Raw genomic sequence first — 17699 nt, forward strand, 5'->3', positions numbered from 1 at the left:
ACTGTGTTTTATTGCAGAATGTTCTAAATTATGTCACACTGAACAGTGTTTCCTTGGGGCACCAAATAATAAATGTCATGATTACCAAACTGATAATCATTCTCTTTCACAATAGTTATGGCAAAAGTCCCCGTACTGAAGCGAGTACTATGTACAGTCAAAGAAGGAGTAAGGTGGTGAGGTAACATCAAGTTTATATAACTGAATAACAGCTAAGATTATTTTCAAAAATAAAGTGTGAGCAAGTACAAACCCATACCCTCTCTGTAAGCACCTGCAAAATATTGGCTGTTTGCAGAGGTGAATCGAGCTGTGTTCTGTTCAGTGCTCCCCTGAGTACTGTGAGCCAAGGAAGCAACAGTGTAGATCTGTGGCTCATCTCCTGATTTCCAACTCTGTAAATTCATATATGATCTGGTTTTGTAATTCATGTGCACTGGTCAGACACCTGTGTCACATGTGGAGTAGGATATATTCTACACCATCTTGCTCCTGCCGTGGGTTCTGCCTCTTGTTCCAGTGAGCTTACTGATAGGATTGAAAGTTGTTTACTTCTTCATTGTGGCCAGTTACTTCTCAGCTGGATGAGTGAAGTGAGCTGACTTCCTGTGGGGCCATGAAATTGCTAGTTTTGGTGGAAAAAAACAGCAGACATGCAAAATAAGAAGGGAACCAAGTTGGGGACCCCAGAACTTTTCTGTGCACTTTTCTATGACCTGTGATGTTTGGTCATTTGAAGCCATTTATGAAACTGTATCCTCAGTCTGTACATACCTGAATTCATTTATTAAGCTTGCAGTTAATTACCTTGTAACTTAGAAAAATTACCAAAAATTTGGGTGATACAAAGTATTGGATTTATCAATTATTTTTCACTGGGCTTTTTTTAGGGCATGCTGTGCAACAAAGGACATGGACACTGAATTAAAGCCATTTTCTTGAGGGTTGAGATTCTTAAAAGAACACAAATAAAATGTTTATTAGATCTAACCTATCTGTACCCTTAGGCTACATAGTTTAAAGTCTTCCATAAAATGTCTATTTAATGGGCTCCATCATAATGTCTCCATCTGACACACCTTTCATGCACACTTAGAAGTTAAGAAGGGAATGGAAAAGACTTGTGTAGGTGACGTATGGTTTAATATCTGTTTTTAAATGAAATCTTAACTTTATATTTCCAGACTTAAATAGTCCTTTTTCTTTGCAGGGTGGTAGTGGTTGGGAAATTCGTGCTCTCAGAGGGTTTTTTCCTCTTACACATTTGACAGATATTTACAGCCCTTTTGCTTGCTTGGCTGGCAGCTTTTTGCATAGGAATTCCATGTAACTTGGTATTAGTCTGTCATATATAGTGTTCTATAAGCATTTTTTTAAAAAAGAAGGTGAATAGACTTTGCATCATCCATAACAGTTTCATAGCTCTTAGTGAGAGTTTTACGTTGTTTTTCAATTTATTTATGTTGCTGTACCAGGTAAGGCTTTTTTGTTTTAATGACTAGATTCATTAGTGCCTCATATCTATCCATTGTGGAAGAAATTATTGCCAGAAATCCTTTGAAAGCTGGTTCATTTTCACTTCATTGTGTGGATGTATTTTATAGAATTTGCCTGGTTATATGTCTGACCTCCATGAAAAACAATAATCTTTTCTCCTTTTCTTCAGCTGCCTCCTGGAAGTGTCTGCCTTCTGTCTTCCCAGGCAGTTTAAAGAGTGACATGCTGGCTGAGATGCCTCCTTGAGACAGGATTGATTGTACCCTTCTATCAGTTTTTTATATCATTGTAGTGTATGTTGTCCTAGGAGAAAATCACTGTAATGACACGTGTTAATAAGCTGACCTGACTGTGAGTCACTGTTGGTAGAGAGTGTACTGGGCAGAAAGGTCTTACCTCTGTCCCCAAAGTATTCTTGTAGAGGAACAAGTTTCTCAGGGCTGAGTTATAGGAACTGTTATATTAAGCATGGTGGCGATCATCTGATGTTTTCCTTTAGAATTTAACAAAACAGCTCTTCCTGTAATGTTTTTTGGGTTTTTTTTTCTGTTTCTTTCCCGGGAGGTGATTTCTTATCTGGAGGTGAACCTTAAAGTTGAAAATAAAATAAAAATTCCAACCTACCTTAGCTCTCAGTTTTGCTAGAAAATGGCTATAGTACTGCTCTCTAAGAAGTCTGTGTTTACTTAGCTGTAAGAGATCCTTGCTGAAATACAAGGACTGATAAATGTAATGGCATTAAAGAAATCCAGTTACCTTTTCTGGCTAAAGTCCAGAACACAAATAAGTTAGGTTTGGACACCTAACATCAAAAATCCCTTGCTCAGCATTTTCCTAGTCATGAAGTATTTAAATTCAGATAAATAGGGCCTTCTTTGCCCTTAAGGCCATATTAATACTGCATACAGTTTTCCAAGCAGGCATTCTCCCAATTGCCTCTTTTTTTTGTCTGCCAACTTGACATATAGTAAAGCCAATCTATAACAAAAATATACTTCAGATGCCCTTGGAAATGGAGTGGAACATTGCCTACATTTTGAGGAAACTGAACGTTAAAGAAGCTCAAAGAAACTGCTTTTGCCTTTTCCCAGTCCTTCCCTTCTCCCTTTGTGTCTGCATGTCCCTTCAGGCAAACTATTTTCCGTGGCAGCCGTGTGGAGAGTGTGACATATTGAGTCTGATCCCATTGCCATGAGATACTGGGACAGCAGCCTGCAACTCGGACAGTGTGTTAGGGTTTGGTCCCTGCTGCCCTCTGTGCAGTGGTGAGCCCCTTGGAGCCTGAGCAGCACCAAAGAACTCCGTGGGCAGAGCTGTGCTGCTCTTTGCATGGGGAGGAGCTCCTGGCAGGGGCAGAGGGGCAGAGTAGGGGATGCTGAGCCTGGGATAGCATGGGGCAGGCCCAGATGAAGGAGGGTGGTTATCTGGGTTGGGAAGGTAAAGGATTGATGAGGAAGACAAAGGACACTGTGTCCCATGGGTTTGTTATGCTCCTTAGGCTTAGTGGAGATGGATAAATTCAGTGTGTTACTAGCAGGTTAGGAAGAGAACATCTCAACCCAGTAAAGAGGCAAATGTCATTAAAAACAGCAAAAAATTAGGAAGGATTGTTGACTTAATCGCTGACAAGATGCAACTTCAGGCTCAGCTGGACTCATTCCCAGTGTTCATCAATCTATGCATGAAGAAAGCAGAGCAAGTGAGCGCTGAAAGTTCCTTTGGGGTTTTTTTTGTTTTGCTTTTTGTTTTAAATTTTGAAACTCACATTTACTGTGTATATTTTAACATGTTCATGTGAAACACATCAAAGTAAACACATGCAGTGTGTTTCTTTCACTATCATTAATCACTTCAGTGTTTTAAAAAGTAACAAAAAATACACTAATGTTAAACTGTGGTCAAGAATTGAAATATACACAGCTCTAGAAATTGGAAAGTCGCCTTTGCCAGGGCAAATGTAGCTTGACAACCATGTGTTTATGTATCAGCATATAAAGGAAGTCTGGCTAGCAAATACGGACTTTTTCCTTTAAAAGCTCTCAACTTATATTGAAACTTTTTGAAGCCCTTTTTCAAGCCACCTGAAGACTCAGTTGAGTATTGGAGGGAAGAAAATTAGTTTAAATTCTCCAAACATCTCTGAGGATTATTACCCTCCAACACATTTATCACTAAACACAGTTGGTTTTTGTGTCCTGCGTGTGTCTTTATCTGGGCGCCTTTTGTTGATGACACGACTGAATAACAAGGAGTAGATATGAAGATTGAGAGCTATTTGGACCTATTATTTTTTTTTTGCCCATGAGGTGTTTGTGAACAGCCAAGTGTGAGAAGTCCACTTGTCCTTTTCAGATATGTTGGGGCTTTCAGTCAGGGGGGAGGACAGGTACTTTTGGTTGTTTCTACTTCCCTGTTTGCCAAACAATTGTGCCAGCTCCGTCTTCCCAAACCTGCCGGATGTTACTGAAAGGGGAAGGACAATGTGGCATTTCTGTTCCTGTGAATAATCATGCAGTCTGCCTCTACTGCTCCTCTCTGCTTTCCTCAGCAGCACCGTAACACAAACATCAGCCTGATCTCTGTCAGTGCACTCTCTGGGGTCTGGATACTCATTATATGTGAAATGTTTTAGTAATTTTCCTTGCTCTGATGAATGCCTGTATGAAAAGAATTGGGGCAGAACTGGCAGTGTGCAGGCTAAGAAAGATGATGCTGTCATGGTGCTCTTTACTGAGATGTGGGAAGTTGTTTTCATAAATATAAGTTAGACTTTCCCTACAAAGAGAACTTGGCTAGAGTATAATTAACTGGGGATACTTATACATGTGTTTTTTTGTACTTGAGTCAGCATCCTTGTGGTAGCTGTTTCCTTCTTTTTTCAGTTTCACAGAAAAAATTATACTTCTGTGGCTCTGCTTTTTATTTTCTGTTTGTTCAAAGATGCAGGAAAAAGAATAACTGTAAGGGGCTTCAACCAGAGGTGCTGCATTCTCTCAGCTTCTTTGTCTTGTGGAAGGAATGAAATGCAGTCTTTATTTTTCAAGTTTATACATAACAGATAAATAAGTGTGCTTGTTTTCCACAGAAGTAACAACTAGAATAGGCTGATTCCTGCATAATCTGACTTTGTGAAAGCTTTAAAGGATAGTTTTCTTCCCATATGTATTTTACCTTTTGCACTTCTTTAGTGTCCACATTGTGCTTGGCCTAACTAACCAAAGCATTCTTATTGTCTTTGTGACTAATCAGGGCAGCATATCAGTTCATCTTACTTAACTGGGATGTCAAATTTAGGAGCTCTCTTGCCTGAAGGCTCTCTAGGGGGAAGTGGTTTTCAAAATCTAAATCATCCCCAGGTGCATATCTTTCCTGTGACAGATAGAGAGTGCCAGGAAGTCTGGAATCATAATTTAAGTGTCTTGATCAGGTAGGATGAATTTGGGCTGAGGCATATAATTTTTAGGCAGATGTGTGTGTGTTTTCAAAAAAGTGTCAATCCAATTAATTCTGAATGTCTTGGAGAAGCAGATGTGAAATACTTCACAATTTACATGTTGATAACTTTCTTCTCTCCCCCTACAGAGGCTGCTATTGACCCCCCTAAGACACCTGACAGCGAACCCTTGTTTACAAAACTGCGCAACCCAAGCACAGGCAAGTTCTGGAACTGTGACATCAGCCTGATAAAATTCTGGTTGATATTCTCCACCACCAAAAGATTCATATTTCGCAAAGCTGAAATAATGATGATAGGTAAAAGTCTTAAGTGCCAAAAATACTGCTGGTTATGCCAGATGTTTAATGCTGTGCAAACATTTAGGATTTCTTTTATAATTTTAATTGGTTGAACTGTTTATTCATCAGGAATATTGGCTGCACAAAAAAGGGGTGTAATTTAAGTTCTATTTTTAAGTGCATTAGTTTTGGGGAGCTTACAGTATTGGGTGTTGAGTCCAAGCTCTTTTTTTAAATCCAAATATAGGCTTCTTAGCATTCATCTTATGCTATAAAATAAATAGAGTTAGAAGAAATGATTCAGTTGTACTTACCAAGATTTTTTGGATCTTTTAATTTTAAAATCTAATTTTCTTTTCCTGGCCTAGGTCATGGTGTCTGTTTTCTCCTTAACAGAGTATGAGGCACTTTGAATTCAAAATACATTGGAAAGACCAGAAAATGCAGGCAATACAATGACACCACCATCCCACGATTACTTTCTTGTTGTCAGATTGTTCTTTTTGTCAAGGGTTTGTAATTATGCTATGATTAATTAATAATTGGAATATGTGATACTGCAGCAGAAACTTGCAGTAAGCCTTTATTAAGGTTAATACTCCATTTGAAAAACATTTTTTGGGGTTTTTTCTTTTTCTTTGCCTAAGCTCATTTCTTTTCTATAGATTAAAGTTTTATGGTTTTGGACTGAAATTCACTGCTTGTATTTATATGTATTAAAATATATGTGTGTAACTGAGTCTTCAGATGCATTTTAGTGTCACAGTATAGGAACCATACTCGTTCTTGAAAGAGGAAAATTGTCAAAAATGATAATACAGAATGTAAAGTCATTTACTCGTCATGTTACCTGTTTTTTGATTGCTCAGATTTACAGTGAGAATATAAAACCACATCTATTTTCCACCTGTGTTATTATTGCCTGCTGTAGCATATTGGCTTTGTAGTTTGTTATGTTTTTTAAAGCACAGATGTTAATTTGTTTTTCTTTGTGTAAAAAGAGATCTGTTTACCTTGTAGAATCAGGGATCTTGGGAAAGTTTTCCGGGGAAATCCTGATGTGTACTGATTGCCTGGGTGTGTTCCTTTAGAATTTACAGGACCTTATTTATAGGCCTGCACTGACTTTCAGTTATGTAGCCTGTTATAAATACAAAGTCTGAAAAAGGAAGAATTGAGAACATACTATTAATGTATTTTCCTTACCTTTGGGTCTAACAGGTGAATTGTTGATGCCTGATACTGTATAAGTAGGCACTGAAGGACTCAGCACACTATAGAATTCATGCTAACCACTTTATTAAATAAAAGTATGCTTTGTCTTTTATATAGACAGGTAGAAAGGAGAAAATTTCTATCCCTTACAAAGACTATGAAGTAGGATCAGATTGCAATTCGGAAGTACTACAAGAAGCATTGGTGAAGTTGTGAGCAAAGTTTCCCAGGTTCTCCCTCCATCCTCTGGAGTTCCTGTCTAACAATACTGTAGGGAACCTGTGGTGGCTGTCTTTTTAGCATAATGACATAAATTAAGGAGCTGTACTTAGGTAAGAAGAAGGTCTTTTTCCCAAGATTGCGTAGCTCACCACTGGATTTGGCTAGCACACTCACTGGTAGGAGTCTTAAGTTGTTCAGTCAGCACTTCTATGAGTAGTTTGATGTGGTGTAGACCCTTGTTGAGGGTGCACATGGTAATGATTGAAACCTCCGCTCCCCCTTATGAATACTTGTTGCTCTTCTCCTCCCCTACCCAAAAGAAAAATTATTGGAGTACTGAAATTATATCCTTAAGTGAGGTTAAACATCTGGTCAGCCTTTTGGATAAAGGGGGGAAAAAATGCATTATCAGTAATTTTTTGGAATTCACGTGTCTTCCCATTTTTGCTGACCTCCCTCCGCACCTGGGGATGTCTGGGGGTGTCTGCAGACTGAGAAGAGCAGTGCTGATGTCAGCTTTCAGGGCTTACACTGAGGCTTCTCTGAGCCAGCCCATGACCTGCAAGTCACTGCAGCTTTGCAATTTATGTGCTCTGAGCAGGACAGTCTTGCTGTAGTTTCTCTTGTTTCTTGAAGATGGATTGATAACCAAGATAGAAGCAACAGACTCAGCTGACTGCATTTCAGTGGCCCCTTCTGTAGCTGTGGAAACTTTCCATTTCAGATATGGAAAATGCCAGTCCTGTTTGCAATGTGTTTGTCCTCCTTTCATTGTAACCCAAAACTAATGTGAAATGGCAGAGCTGTGTTACGGGATGACCTAAAATAAAGCTTTCCTCTTCCTTTCCTAACTATTAAGGTTGTGATGGGCACTTCAAACCAACTTCTTCTAGCTTCCTTGTTTACTTTATATGTCTACCCATACAGAGTCATCACAATCCATTTTGGTGCACAAAAAAAAGAATATTTCAAATTGTCCTTTAAAGGTTTGAGGCTTTTGTTCCCCTAATGCAGAGTATGATAACCTCAAGACAAACATGATGGAAGGAGAGGGAATTCTCTTGTTTTCCATCTTCCCCCTTCACTGCAGAAAAAAGCTGATTTCTTGAGTGATTTTGATTTGGGCTTGGATGAAAGGCTTTGTGTTGTAAGATGAACTATTCACACATCTTATTTATTGATTCAAATTCAGTTTCGTTTATAGAGCTGGTAAATGAACATCTGTATATAATAGTGGGTTTTGTCTGAGCTCTCTTTGTAGTGAGTTTATGTAGACTGTGTGTATGTTTGTGTGTCTGTATGTATATAAGGCACATTCTTCAAGCATATTGGGTATTCTTTTGATTTTTCTGAAAGCTTACAAACACAAACCAGATTTCTTTTCAACAGGGGAAGCAACCCTTTACTTATTCAATAGTGGTGCACAGCAGCTGTTTGAAGTAAAAGCTTTTCACGAAGAACGTCGTTCCTGGTTTATAGGTCAGACTGTTCAACAAGGTGAGCTGGATAATGTGTCTTTCCCCCATCTTTAACTGATGTTTGTACACAGACCATCCCTCTCTCTTCTAGTAAATTTACAGGTGTTTTTCCTAGTTGTTTGAGACATGCTGCATCCTATCCCCACCTTCTGATAGAATCATTTACCATATGGATTTAACCAGGGCTGAGGGCTTTGTCATTTCTCTTTAAAAGGTTGCCTTTGGCAGCCTCAATTAGACAGATGTTCATTTGTCATTTTTTGAAGGGGGAAGGAGGAGTAAGTAATTCAATTGTGTTCAAACTGAAGTGCCATAAAATAGTTAGCTTTCCTTGTCAATCACACCAGCAAGTCCTCTGCCTAAGTTAATATGTATTATCCTATGGGAAGGAAAATAAAAGGCTGGAAGGCCTTAGCCAGCCGAGCAAAGTGGTGTGTTAGAGCTCCAAGCACTGGAGTGTATGGTCTTTAAATTACCTCTGCAGTCCCCAGCCCAAGTGCTGGGTTCTCAGGAGAGACCTGCTGTCCAAAGCTGCCATTTCAGTGTTACCTCTGAAGGGAGTTGGTCTGTACTATCCTGGACATTCTCTGATCCTGCTTACCTGTCTGAAAATGAGGAGGAAACTTGTGTAACTTGCTTGTGACAGCTTTCACAATCCCTTTTCAGTAAGGATGTTAATGTAGCAGTGTTTCTCTGCCAGCATGTCCACAGACCAACATGTCCATAAGTATTAATTCAGGAGATTAAGGTATATTTATTTTATTCCTTTTCATTAGAGAAAAGTCCATTTATAGTAATAAATAAAAGCAACCCTTCCAGACATATGCCTTCTTTAACGGTAATATCCCAAAGTGTGTGCTAACTTTTAAACATCCTCTGCAGGCACATAAAGCAATGCAAGCAGTATGTCTCTGAGCTTTTCCTTGCTCTGTCTTGGGGGTGAGCCAACAGACTGGGTCTGCTCCCTGCTCCCAATTATGTCCATGTTGTATTCTCTCTCCCTTTCTAACCTTTATTTTGGCCCTTGGGAAACCCTTGCCTTAAGAAATCATGCCCTCAGTTTTCTTTAAAAAAGACAGTGGAAGAATTGCTCCCGAATGTCAGGGCTGCTGTATCTCTGTAACAGTGAGGAGAAGAGCAACACCAAAAAATCTGTGTGTTTGCAGTTAAAACAAATTGTCTGGTTATCTGCAGAGAAGGGCAGAGGTATTCATATACCTCCAGTGAGTCTGAATCTTTAGAACCACCAAAAATAACCCTAGAGGTTCAATGAAAAGCATTTAAATGGAAGCTTTGAGAAAGTGGCTAGTGGTTTTTTTTCCTTCCAATTTCAATTTCAAAGCTTTTGTGTTTGTAAGTAGTACTGATGCTTGCTTTGCCTCACACAGAGCATCATGTCGTTAATACACATGGTAGGTCAGATATCAGCTTTGCCCAAACCACATTCTTCCCACATGATCTTTTGTTAGTTTTAGGGACATCATGATAGGATTTCCTTTGCTTTAATTATCTTAATCATGTGATTTAAAACAAAAAAATTACATTTATTTGCTTTTGGTTTGCTAATTGCTGTCAAATTGTCATCAATTATTTGGTCTCATTAGTGAATTTCCTTGATGTTACATTGTTTCCAATTATCTGCAGTTATACAAAAAGCCTGACTAACCCATTGTCCTGCAATGAACTCCAGATGGGCAGAGGTGTCTGTTTCAATGGGAGACCATGTTCTTCCTTTGTGTGTAACCTTGAATGCAACACACTGAGCCATGTTTTCTGATCTAAGTTTATTTTGTTCCATTAGGAGACTGCATCAGATTCTCTCTTTACAGATGAAGACAGCTCTCACTTAATTAGCCCTCAAAATTCTTTCTTGTCCTGCCTATGTCTTCTGCCAGCACAGTGTTGCTTTGCCTAGTGTTAGAGGTGGAGTATTGCTGAATGTCTCTGGTATCCCAAACCAATTTCTGTTGCCCCCAAATCTGCCAATAGAGGGCATCTTCAATTTTGCTGGTTTTAATACAGTCCAGAAAAATGCAAAACTCAGAGTACATGAAGCAGAAGTCCTGAAGTGGAGCTTGTGCTTTGGTTTGACAGGGTAGAGAATTGAGTTATTTCTGTATTTTTAAGATAAAATAACAAATAGAAATTTTCTGTTTGTTTTATTAAAATATTGGTATACTTATTTAAAAAAAAATTGTTCACACTCCTAAAAAATATCCTAAAGACCCAAAAAGTCAATATATTGTGTAAGCTTTAACTTTTGAATGTCTGTCACCTAGATGGGCGCCTCCTGTTTGTTACACCAATGGACCCCTTATTTCTGATACTTTACTACCTCATAAAGGCAGACAAAGAGGTAAGCCTGCTTTATTATTTTCTCTGGGATTCTCAGGAGAAAACATTATTTCTGACTTCAGTTCTGCAGAAGTTATGTTAATTTTACAAAGAGTAGCTTCCATAATAATGGAAATCTAATTTGCATTTAAAGCAGAATTACTTTAATACATTGAAGTATTTTTGTTTGGATCAAGTTTTTTGGTCGGTAAATTATGTTACAAGTGTCAGCTTTCAATCTCAACAAGCACTAATCACCTTCTTTTTCAAGAGAAGAGAATCTCTTTTGTCTGTTTCTGAGAGCCTGTCCCAGAACTATTGAATTTAAAATGCTGACATGTCATCAGATCAAAACAAACTAGTGCCCTTTCTGAGGCATCAGTAAAATGGTTATTTTGGGAAAGGGGAAAAAGAAAGAAAAATTTGGATATTATGGAGGAGGAAGGAGGAACATTTCTGTGCCAGTCTGAACTTGAAAGGAAACAGCATTTGTAGAGATGCTGTGCCATGCGCAGCAATGGGATGACTGACTATCCAAGAGTTGAGTAATTAAAAAATGGCTTCATTGATTTATCTTGGGTGTTGCAAAACCTCACTTAAATTTCTGAAGTATATCAAAAGTCATAGGCAAATTTACTGGTTTTTTTTTTATAAGCAGCCTGAGAAAAAAGTGGCACAAAATAAAATGGAAATGTTGACTTTTTTGTTGTATTTTGCTTGTTTATTTTGTTTTGTGGTTGGTTTCACTTTATGCATCCTAAGAATTTTTGCTCTAAAAGAATTTCTGCAAGGTTGCTTGCTATTTTCTGCTTTAGACTGCATGTGGAGAATGCAGGAGAGCAGGTGTTTTTTATGGTGAAGAAATAAAGTCTTCCTATACCTTTGTAATAGTAGCTTACTGTTCTGTTTGTTTAATTATTTGAGGTATAGGGTGTACAGATGTATTCTGTATTTCTGTGGTCAAGATGGTCCATCAGAAGAGGTCATTCCACAGGTAGTTCAGCTTGTTCCCTGGGCACTGCACTCTGAATTCATCATCCCTCTGAAAGCTTTAACCAAACTTAAATTAGGGAAGTAATAAATCTCCTCTCTGTGTGGAGGGGTGTTGAGGTAGCCTGAGTAAAGGACAGATGCTGCTGCTCTTTTTGTGCATGGGAAGTCATGTGCTGCCCTTCACTTTTTTGGTACATTGTTTTCTGGTTTTCTAGACCAGGCATGATACCAGATAAATGCACAGAGCTGTTTTGGGTCCTAAAAAAGGGCAAATGCATTCCTGCAGCGCCTTGCCTAAGTCAGTGTATTCTAGTCTTGTGTCAAGGTTAGCCTGAATGCAGCACAGTCACTTCCAGCTTGAACTAATGGATATCACTGGATATCATAGAATTATCCTTTGCACTATCCTTTGATTTTGATAGTGTGATGCAGGATTGTTTGGTGTGTCTCTGAGCAGAGCCATCTCCTGTACAGCGCCTTTCTTGGCTTGGGCTCTGTGCCCATGCATGATGTAAATGCAGCTGTCTTGCTTTGGGACACAAGCAGGTAAGTTATCTATAAGGAGAGCTGACTGCAATTTTATTTTTGTGTCTCCTAACTTCTTTTTGCCACTTCTTTTTGCTATTGTGTCTTTTCCCTTTTAAGGAGAAAGCACCCTCTAAATACTTTCTTTGTTCTGCTTTTTGTGTGTTTGTTTGGGATTTTTTTCTTGTTCTTATTGTGATATAACAATAGATGGTTACTTTTATTAAGCCCTCTGAGTGTCTAGCAAGAGAATTAATTAATAGTGAAAGCAGTGTACCCCAAGTGGGTTTTTTCATGCTGACCCGTATAATGAGTTCAGCCTTGGCTTCAGAGACTGCACACTCTCTAAGCATGAGAAGCTCACACAGTCTTTGTACTGATGCACTAAAGGATCTTTCCAAAGGGAAAGTTGCCAGTTGTGCCAAACCATGCTGAATGATTATGCATTGTTTGGCAATGGCAAAATTTGTTTGATGGTTCTGTCATGTGTGGGGCTATTTAAGTTGTGCCAAAATCACTTTATTTCCCTACTCTGGCCAAGCTGGAATTGACTTTGCGGAGGTGAAAGGTTAATACTGTGTTCCAGAAGCTGCCCTTCTCCTTTGAGATTTATCTTTGTGGAAGGAAAAGCAAAATTTGAATGGAAGTTATGACACTGGATTTAATCCAACAGGTTTTGGTCTAAAACACTATTGGCACACACTGACTGCTGTGTCTTATGTCATCTTCCAAAAAATCCCGCTGTACTTCACATTAGTTTCTCCCTGTGTTGTTTTAAATTTGGCCTTTTAAGTGCAGTGTTTGAAGAGTTCAGCATTTTGCAGGTATTTACTGGTCTGAAATAAATATTTATAGCTTGCTTTGTAATCAGTTTCTGAACGTGTCATGTGTTACCATTCAAAATACGATCTTCTTTAAATCCTTTATTTTAAAACTATGGCCATTGCATGCATATATATTTATATACATATGTGTAGTGTGTATTATATGTGTCTTAACATTTTAGTAATGCTTTTGTAATCCCTTTGATGTATTTTCAGCAGCAAGGAAAGTTCCAGCCACTTGATCAAGTTGTGCTAGACCCAGAATACCCTAGCTGCCCATTGCTGCTGAAGTGTGCAGATGTTAAACAGTACATACAGCACGTAACAGAGGAAAAAGGTGAAAAAAAGGGATGGGGGAGGAGGACAAAAAAAAAAAAAAAAAAAAAAAAAAAAGCCTCAATTTGTTAGTGTCACCTCATTACAAGATAGATTTAAATACTGTTTTTTGCTTTACCAAGCAACCAAAGTGCTGGACACAGCTGTACTTTAAAAACAGAAGCTTAGGCTTAGAGCTTGTCATTGCAGTCTTGTGAACAGAAATGTGTGGATTTCAGACTATCTGCTGCAACTCTGAAAAACTCATGCACTCTTGTTGCTAGCTGTCATAAAAATGATAAACCAATCAGAGCTGGCTTCTTGACATTATTGTATATGTTGTGAACTCTCTTTGACTTGGATCAGAATTTTACATCTCTCTAAATTCTTTATTTGGTGTAGGATAGTCTGGCATGGAAGTGGTCCATTTTACTTTTTTCATCCTTTGTCACAAAGCATTGAAACAAAAAGTAGAAAAAAATCTGGAGAAGAATGAGTATGCTGCTGAGAAAGGAGAATACAAGTTTTCTGGCTTTGCATAATTTAGTGTTGTGGGTTTAAGCTTAAAGACTTAATTGTTTTAAAATACAGGAATTGATCTGGATGCATAAGTATACGAGAAAACTCAAATGGAAAGTTAGCAGGCTATCAATTCCGTACATAGTTTCCTCAGCCTTTGCTCAGAATTCCCTTTGGTGTGGGGGCTTTCATTGTATTTGAGGACAATATATGCTTTCTAGGGAAGGGACAGGAACATGACATTATTTTTGCATGTTTGCAGGTATGCAAAATGTGCAAGACCTCAGTTTTTATTTTTAGTCCTTTAAACAGTATCCTACTTAGGCTTGCTAACTCCATGATAGGGAATGGAGATTTTCCTACATGCACATGGAGATCTACAGGAGAACATACAGGAATCTTTTGCACCACCAAGTGCAAAACTAGTTAGCTGTCTGATTCTTATGCACTAGAGCATCTCCAAGGAGTTGGGGTTAAAGAGAAAAGAACAAATGAGAAGAAATATTACGATGATCTACAGATAATTGGAAAGTGGCTTAAGGAAAGGTGATGAAAAAATAAAGTCTGCTAATTAAGAGACCACACCTCCTCCCAGCTGCATAGAACATTAAGGTGTTTGTGTGGGGCAGAAGTTGGAAGTTAAGTTAGGTGCACAAGTTTAAGTATTTTGGGCTTGATATGGTGCATGTGCAGTAAGATAGGCAAGTTGCATTTGAACTTCAGGGCAGGACATGTTTCTGTTGAAAGTGCTCACTTTCATGAGGGAGCACAAAATCTAGGCAGCAAGGCTGTTGTCACATTTTGTTTGGGTCTGGGGTAGTTGGAATTGTGTGCTTCCATAAACACATAATTGTGGAGTAATATTGCTATTCCTCCTGCATTTCCAAAAGAACCTACAGATACATTTAGTTACATTTTGTATCATTTGGACCAAACAATCTTTTTCTTTGGGTGAGTTCTTACTTCCGAGAAGGCTTCTTTAGGACAGATGCATCTGAAGTGCAAAACTCTTTTTGCCTTCTCATGGAGTGACAGGTATTTCCATTAAAAAGTATTTTTAAGCTTTTAGGCAATTGCTGAAACAACTTGTCTAACATGTGATAAGTAGCCAGGGTGAGAGAAGACCTATTAAACTTCTGTGTACAGAATGACACAATAATCAAGGTTGGAGGAAACCTTCAAAATGGTCTAGTCCAAGTGTCAACCTAGCACTACCATAGTCACTCCTAAACCCTACTTCCAAGTGCCACATCCAGACTCCTCTTGAATGCTTCCAGAGACTATGATTCCACCACTGACCTGGGCACTTTATTCCAAGGCCTGACCAGTCTTTCAGTGAACACATTTTTCTAACATCTAATGTGAAGGTCTCCTGGTGGAACTTAAGGCCATTTCCTTTCGTCCTTTCACTTGAGACATGGCAAAAGAGACTGACTCCCACTTTAATGCAACTCCTTTCTGTTTCTGTTAGGTGTAGAGAGCAGTAATGTCCCCCCTGAGCCTCATTGAGAGGAAACATCCCCAGCACCTTCAGCTGCTCCTCATCAGACTTGTGCTCCAGACCCTTCCCCAGTTCTGTTGCTCTTCTCTGGACACACTCGTGCCCCTCAGTGTCCTTGTAATGAGGGGCTCAGAACTGAACACAGGATTTGAGGTGTGGTCTCACCAGTGCTGACAGGGACAATCCCTGCCCTGCTCCTGCTGGCCACACTATTGCTGATAAGAGGCCAAGGGTGCATTGGCCTCCTTGGCCACCTGGGCACACTGCTGGCTCATGTCCAGCCACTGTTTGAGATGCCTTTCCTTTCCCAGATTCCTTTCTTCTGAGCAGCTTCTCAGCCCCTGCCTCCAACCTGTAGTGTTGCAGAGATTTGTTGTTTTTTGACCCAAGTGCAAGAGCTGACATTTGTCCATGTTGAACCTCATGCCATTCAGTCTTGGGTCATCAATCAGATCTTTCCAAATCCCTCTGCAGAGCCTTCCTACCCTGCAACAGATCCACACCCCTGCCCAGCTTGCTCTCATCTGTGAGCTGACTGAAGGTGCACTCATTCCCCCTATCCAGATCTTTGATAAAGATATTAGATAAAGAATTGGCCTTGGGATCACCATTAGTGGCTGGCTGCCAAATGGATGTAACATGATTCTCTGTGCCTGGCCATCCAGACTGGCTTTCACCCTGTGAAAGTGAAGAGTGCGCCTGTCCAAGCCATGAACTGCCAGCTTCTGTAGGACAGTGCTGTGAGAGACAGTGTCAAATGCTTTCCAGAAGTCTGGATAGACAACATCCACAGCCATTCCCTCATCCACTAAGTGGATCACGTTGTCATGATGCAGGTCAGGTTGGTCACCCATCTGAGAAGGTGAAAAATGGTGCCACATCCTTTTGGCTGTCAAACCTAAATCTTCATAGGAATTTATGGTAAGGTCTGGATTATTTTTGTGAAGGGGCAACTTCCTCCAAACAACAATATAGCCTTTGGGCAGTATTTATGTTCCCAAAGCAAAAAAAATATTTGCTGTAGAAAAGATCCTGTGTCTTGTGTAACTTCTGTACCCATTCTGATACTGTATTTGCAGTTGTTATCCATCAGAGCATCCTCCCATAAACTGTATTATGCTAGACAGTAGTGAAGATGCTTCACTGCCTGTTTTTTTTTCCATTTTAAGTAATATATTATGTATATCTATAAGTTTGTGTCATTTTTCCAACAAATTATATTAGCTTTTAAAGGTGTGTTCACTTCCTGGGTTTTGTTTTGAATTGCAAGGTGAACAATGCTTTTGTCATGAAAGCTGTACACACATGCACACATCAGCTTTATGGGATGTTCTTGGATTTTCCCAGGCATGTACCTGCATGTATGTGCTACTTCTTTTCTTGCTCAGGATTGGATTGGGTTACAGTTGTTCTTAAGATTTCTTTCTTTTTTTAGAACACCAAGAGTACTGTTATGCAACAAACCTATTGGCACCTGCTTGCCTGTCATGCACACATCACCTTTCTGTTTAATCCACTTCTATGTGTTTCATATTCTCATGTCTTTTATTGCTTGTAAAAAATACCAGCATTATGACTTCAGGTACTCACTCTTTTCTGGCTCTTAAGACCTGTTGTCCATTTTGTAGCCTTTCTCATTTAAGGAGTAAAGCATTAGGGTAAGAAATATCAGTTGTGTTAGGGCTTCTGCAGCTCTGTTCTGCTTGACAGAACTTCACAACATCATTATTTCACTCTTCATTTAGTCTTAAGACATTTAACATCTGTCTAACAAATTCTTACCCCAGAGCACTCACAGTTTACGCTTACTGAATTAGCAGAAAATCCACCTTCCCTGGCCTCATTCTTGAAGTGCACTGAAAATTCATTTAGCTGAATTAAATTCTGAATTACCTGCTTTAGTAGTTGTGGAAAGGGTGTGTTACAGCTCAGTAAGGCTATGGGTGAGGCAGGTTGTTTGCTAATAAATTCTGACGTTGGATTGAACGTACAGTAGAGAAGGGTTATGAATTCCAGTTCCAGAGTGTTACTCTTTGTTTCATTTTGCAAGGCAAAAGCTGCACTGTGATCTTGTCTGATGTGATTAACATGAAGAGCCAAGAAAACTTACCTGATTAGAATAACTAAATAATATTGCCAAGCTTGTATTCCCAGAAGGTAGGAAAAAAGGGGCCATATAAGTTTCAGAGTTATGGAAAACACTGAGAAAATGGATTTTAAAATGTGCTTTAGGCAGTTTGCTCAACAATACATCAGGGAAACTTCCAAGTCTACATAGCGATTACCCGATCACTGAACATATTATTTAATTGTAGAACCACTTATATTCCATCTGTATTTCTCAAACCCAATCTTTCCAGATGTCTCAGACCAGTTTTATAGGCACCAGACACATTAGGGAACAAAAGGCTTTCCAATATATACTCATATTATCAAACCTAGTCACTAACTCTCACCAATATCAAATGTGCATCACATGTTAAATCCACGTTCCAGTATTGAATCCTTTTGTCAGCAGTTTGTGACTTTCATAACTCACTT

At 39.1% G+C, this 17699-nt stretch overlaps 1 protein-coding gene across 11 annotated transcripts in view; it reads left to right on the forward strand.

Moving 5' to 3' along the window:
* Positions 1-17699, forward strand: part of RNASEH2B (ribonuclease H2 subunit B) — an 88771-nt gene that overhangs the window by 52499 nt on the left and 18573 nt on the right. For 5 of the 11 annotated variants that reach the window (XM_086881382.1, XM_086881383.1, XM_086881384.1 and 2 more), the window contains 4 exons: positions 5080-5151; positions 8059-8166; positions 10427-10503; positions 13040-13160. In XM_086881382.1, the coding sequence (XP_086737508.1) occupies positions 5080-5151; positions 8059-8166; positions 10427-10503; positions 13040-13160 (378 nt within the window). Of the gene's footprint in view, positions 1-5079; positions 5251-8058; positions 8167-10426; positions 10504-13039; positions 13161-17699 lie in introns of all 11 variants that reach the window. The other 6 variants (XM_086881389.1, XM_086881391.1, XM_086881387.1 and 3 more) reach the window with 3 other exon arrangements.

The sequence above is a fragment of the Cyanistes caeruleus genome, chromosome 3 (assembly GCF_971803275.1).
Source record: "Cyanistes caeruleus chromosome 3, bCyaCae1.hap1.1, whole genome shotgun sequence".
In the NCBI taxonomy this organism is placed as follows: Eukaryota; Metazoa; Chordata; class Aves; order Passeriformes; family Paridae; genus Cyanistes; species Cyanistes caeruleus.